This window comes from Montipora capricornis, chromosome 6, assembly GCF_036669925.1.
Source record: "Montipora capricornis isolate CH-2021 chromosome 6, ASM3666992v2, whole genome shotgun sequence".
Taxonomy (NCBI): Eukaryota; Metazoa; Cnidaria; class Anthozoa; order Scleractinia; family Acroporidae; genus Montipora; species Montipora capricornis.
Window position 1 is genome coordinate 23,942,171 of NC_090888.1, and position 5,000 is coordinate 23,947,170.

The window sequence follows — 5,000 nt, forward strand, 5'->3', positions numbered from 1 at the left end:
AAAAAACGTTAAACCAATCTTCAAAACCATTGAATATCCGTCAACCGTCCGTTAGTTTTAAGCCGTTTAACGGGCAAACGTTAGTGTACGTTTTCCGTGGAAGGTCACAAATAATGACATTGTCAAGTCCAAGTTCAAATTCTATAGATTTTACTCTCATGTCAAAAAAACCTCTTTGGTATAAATTATCTTGCAAAACGAATAGTCACCCACAGTTTTGAGCCACCTTTGGAGCACTGCACAGCCCTGCTTAAGAATCTTTAAAAAAGATATCAAAGACAAAGTGAGCCGTGTAGTTCCCTATGAAGATAAATCAGTGAGGAAAGGGGGATGCTATGATGGACAATAAGTCAAGTTTGGCATTTAATTATTTGAGATCACTTTACTGATCTATAGAGTACTAATCAAATATTCCCAAAAATCATTCCTTGGATTTTAAACAAATGTGGCCTACAGCTGTATATCCATGTGGCAAGTCTGAATTTCAGTGGCATTGGGAGGAAAGAAAGAAAGAAAACCCAAGGCTTTTGGCATTGTAAACAACAATGAAAGAGCAAACCAATTTTGGATCATGCCTTATTTTTCCTCGAAAAGGAAAGAAACTTTATTTGGGTGTATACATGTAGTACTCTAGTGCTGGAGCACTAATTGGGGCACTGCAAACTGAAATCAACAATTTAACGCAAATCAAATTGTTGTTGGTTTTTGAGGAGAGGGGAAAAACGGAGTACACTGTACCTGGAGTAAAACCTTTTGGAGCAGAGTAGAGAACCACGAAACTCAACCCACATATGACATGAGTCTGGGAAATGAACCCAGAGCACATTGGTGGAAAGCAAGTGCCCTCACCACTATGCCAGCCCTGCACCCCAATAGAAAATAGTGCTGTTTTGCTTTCAAAACATTGAAAACCTCTTTTATTGGCCTTTTATTATTCATTATTACCAAAACCCCAGAGAAAAACTTGCTATGCAGGCCAACTACAAAATGCAACTGCGTAGATGCCCTTTTTTTTCAGTACAGAAAAAAAATTAGCTAAGTACACAAGCACAGGGTTCTCCTTATCAGGCGGTAACCAGTAAAATTTATCGCTTGTAAGAGCACTTATTGCCGCCTGCAAATGCTCAGAGGTGGCTTATCCTTTGCAGAACGTCCAACATTAACCAAATGCTTTCCCAGTTTGAAAAGGTCCCTTACCTGTTGTGCTGAAAACTACTAAAAGGGAGAACCCTGCAAGCAGGCTATGGATAATAGGCTGCTTTTAAATACCGGTAGCACTCCTATTGCTATAACTTCACATAGTTGAGCACATTTAAATCATTGTTGTTTCAGATTTGATAGCACAACATAGCTGTTTGGGGTGATGAAGGGTTGTAGAGTCAATATATCCCTCAAAATGACATGGTTTATTGAAAGTGTTGCAACAGGTTTGCAGGTTTTAATTGAAACATGTACAATGTAAACTTTCTCAAACATGTTCCTCTCTTTTCTGGTTGAATCATCCACCAACCACCCCTAAAATATTAGTTAACTGAGTGCCAGTACTTTTAAAAATTAGGTTAGGTATTTTAAATACATTTATGCCATAACTCATGCAACAGTCTGAACGGTGCAAACCACTTTATTTTGTGAGGTGCTATAGTTTGAGTAGTTCCTTCAATGTTTTAAAAAGTTGTAAGCAGTGTATTGCACATTAGACTGCAAAACAGATGTATTTTTGCACTGGTCGGATGAATGGTCGTCAACCTAAAGGTCTGGAGACAAAGAGAACTACTGGAAACTGGGGAAAGACACTAAAAACTCTCACTCTTCGTTTTCACCTTTTGCTTGACAACGATGCACTCGACCAGCACAAAATACCATTGTTTTCCAGTGTAATTGGGCATGTACTCATAATATGTAATTATTGTCGTTTCAATGATGAAATTTGTATAAACAGTTTTAGTCACTAAAAAAAATAAAAATTCAAGCTGCAAGAAACATATTCACTTACTCATCACTGAAGAAATCCAGTGAGCCTGAAAACACGACTCGTGCATTATTCCTCGCCTGAAGACCAGCAATCAAAAGAGTGCTTTTGCCAACGGCATGGGGATACTGAAAAAATAACAAAGTATCTTTGAGTGTTAGTTACAAAATAACTGGCTGAACTATCCAGCATATCCTTGTTATTATTGCAATAATGTGAAAAACAAACAACACTTAACTGGTTTGATAAGATTTGAATCCTAACACAAATTACCGGTAAACCAAAATAGCTTTCCATTAATTTGGACCACGCTCAAGCCTCAGATAAATAGTACTAGTCTGGCCCAAAGATGTGAAACTGTGGCAAATCTCATTTTTGCATGAGCATAAAAGAACAAAGTTTTCAAGATGACAAGGTAAAAATAACTTTAGGTAATTTGAGGCTAGGAGTTATTTCATCATTGCATAACTTTCAAAAATCCTTTGTCTGGATGTCCAAAAGACAAAGTGCAGTATTCAACTTTTTGTATGCATCATGTGTTATGTCCTGGACATAAATGTGGATGTCATTGGTGGGAAAAATGTACTGGGTTAAAACAGCAAAAATGCAAGTTAAAATAATGTTTTAAATAAATTATACATGTAGTTCAATTTTTCATTTGACAAATTACATGTACCGGTATGTCAGACCAATGCACCATGGTCGCTGCACAGTGCATTCTGGTCAAAAGTGTGACGCATTACAGTAAAAAGTCAGCAAAAAAATTGAGATTTTGCACAACATATTATTTAGCTTCAAAGTCTCATATTTAATGTTGCTGCTCACTTGCTCTGCAAACAGAATTCTTACAAATAGACAGACGGAAATTTCACCTATGGAAGAATTACACCCCAAGTCCATATCACTATTATTAGTACCATGTACTATCCATACCCTCGTATAATATTAGAATTGTGCAAAAGACATGCTTGTGACCTCAAGCAAACCAACATCAAACTACCTCAGAAATTTTTACATCAGGATAGTAGGAATATGCTGTTGACGATGCTGTCAGCACCTCCAAAACCAGAGGATTATCAGGATCAGCAGTCATCCTGTAAAAAAAGCCATGTAACCAAAAGGAACCGCATTGCTTCAGTCATTTCAAAACATTTTCACCACAAAAAGACTACGATACATAACTGTCATTAGCGCAGAAAACAAACCAAACTTTTTCTAGATTCTCCAAGAAACTAAAGCACTTATGATTTTTGTCTGTAAATTAAGGGTGCATTCGATTGACCCTTATTTCCGGAATAAGAATACATGGGGTAATGATTTAAAGCAATATGTCTGGCATTTTGAAGCAACAAGGATAATAAAGATATGTTTAAAATACCATTATAAGGAGCCCTTAAACTTACCCAACACCTTGATAAAGAAGAGGATTTGTGATTGGATGGCCTGTTATGGTGTTGGCTTTGATAACATTTGATGGTTCTGCAACTATTAGAGTATGCTGTGAAAAAAACAGTGAAAACATTTTTTTTTGAGTTCTACTACAGCAATAGGTACTGGTAATCATTATTCCTGTCAAGTCTGCCACTATCCTTACCTTGAAATTTAGTTACATTTACTTTTTTGCTATACATGTAAATACAGGGCATACAGGGTGCAAATAAATTCAATTTCCCTGTATCAAGGATGTACTAGCCTGAAAGTCATTTTCACTGGCCCGAAGAAATTTCTTATGAGCACACATTTCCCCAAAAAACTTTCGCTAGCCCCGTCAGGCAAGTGAAAAAATCCACTAGCCTCAAGCTACATGTAGTAAGGGATCTCTTCTTTGCAAGCTGAACATGTAAATTAGTAATTATTTCTTTCTTATTTTATGTCATACTGTTGGTAACAAACACAATTCGATTTGTGATGAAGCCACCTGAATTTCGATTCGATACAGAGACACAGCGCTATGGAACAACACCTTGGTCATTGATCATTCAATAATATTGTAGACATGAGTGGCAAATCTTAACCAACCAAGTTGAAAGACAATGCAGGTTCTTAAATGCTAATTTTCACTCTACATCAATTTCCACTACAGATTTACATGTAGCGACTGTGATTAGGTATATTTTTATCTGCATTTTTCACATATACCGGTAATTGTAATTAATGTCCTCAGTTCTTTTAGACTTGGACTTTTAGTTTACGCGAATCATAGTACATGTACGTAATTTTCGGGAAGTTCATTTTTAATTCTATTTAAGTGTCATTTTGTAGATACAAGACCCCAAGCTTCATAGCCTGCCCACCCGCCCAGTGATCAACTACAAAACCAAACCAACAGCTTGATTAAGGTCACAATGTCATCTTAAAGTATACATGTGAAATACATGTAGTTATCCTCTTGGTCAATCACAAAAATAAAATTATTATTACCGGTATTATTGTTATTGTTATTGTTACTGCTATTATTATTATTATCATCAACATCAACATCAGCACAACAGCTTGAGAAACCTGACCACTATAGAGTGGCATGCAAATGAATAAATTGCATATACATGTATATTACCTGATCCAAGTCCGAGACATCATGGTTAATGTGGTCAATCACAGAAGTCTTCTCCTCGTCAAATTCCACACCACATTCACTTCCGAGTTCACGGATTGGGTCACCTACAGTCAAAATCGTATGCTTTACATTGTAACTTTTGTACAAATGTAAATTGTAACATTTCAATTCTATAATAAAATTAATGGAGGAGTCAAGACTTCGTTCAAGATCTGGAGAGACAATTGTGCCACCTCAAACAGCTGACCCTATTTTGCACAAGCCATTATGCTGTCTATTGTGGTTACCACCCCACTTATTCATGAAGATCCTTTTTTTCTTCCGCTGTTCTGTCATACAGAAAAAGAAAACATCTAAAATAAATGTAGGCGGTCAATGAAAGAAATAGATTTCTTTTTCAAATTATAAAATTGACCTTGTCAGGCAGTGAGGAGGGTTTGAATCTGATCTTTAATGACTAACTTACCAATAGAA

The 5,000-nt window shown here is 36.4% G+C and overlaps 1 protein-coding gene across 1 annotated transcript in view; it reads right to left on the reverse strand.

The window, feature by feature from the left end:
- LOC138051813 (dolichyl-diphosphooligosaccharide--protein glycosyltransferase 48 kDa subunit-like) overlaps window positions 1-5,000 on the reverse strand; it is a 21,698-nt gene that overhangs the window by 13,981 nt on the left and 2,717 nt on the right. Inside the window, exons 3-8 of the mRNA XM_068898091.1 lie at window positions 4,993-5,000; window positions 4,527-4,630; window positions 3,373-3,467; window positions 2,970-3,063; window positions 1,994-2,097; window positions 214-258 (exon numbers count right to left, since the gene is read on the reverse strand). The exon at window positions 4,993-5,000 is cut by the window's right edge and continues 79 nt beyond it. Of these exons, the coding sequence (XP_068754192.1) occupies window positions 214-258; window positions 1,994-2,097; window positions 2,970-3,063; window positions 3,373-3,467; window positions 4,527-4,630; window positions 4,993-5,000 (450 nt within the window). The remainder of the gene's footprint in view (window positions 1-213; window positions 259-1,993; window positions 2,098-2,969; window positions 3,064-3,372; window positions 3,468-4,526; window positions 4,631-4,992) is intronic.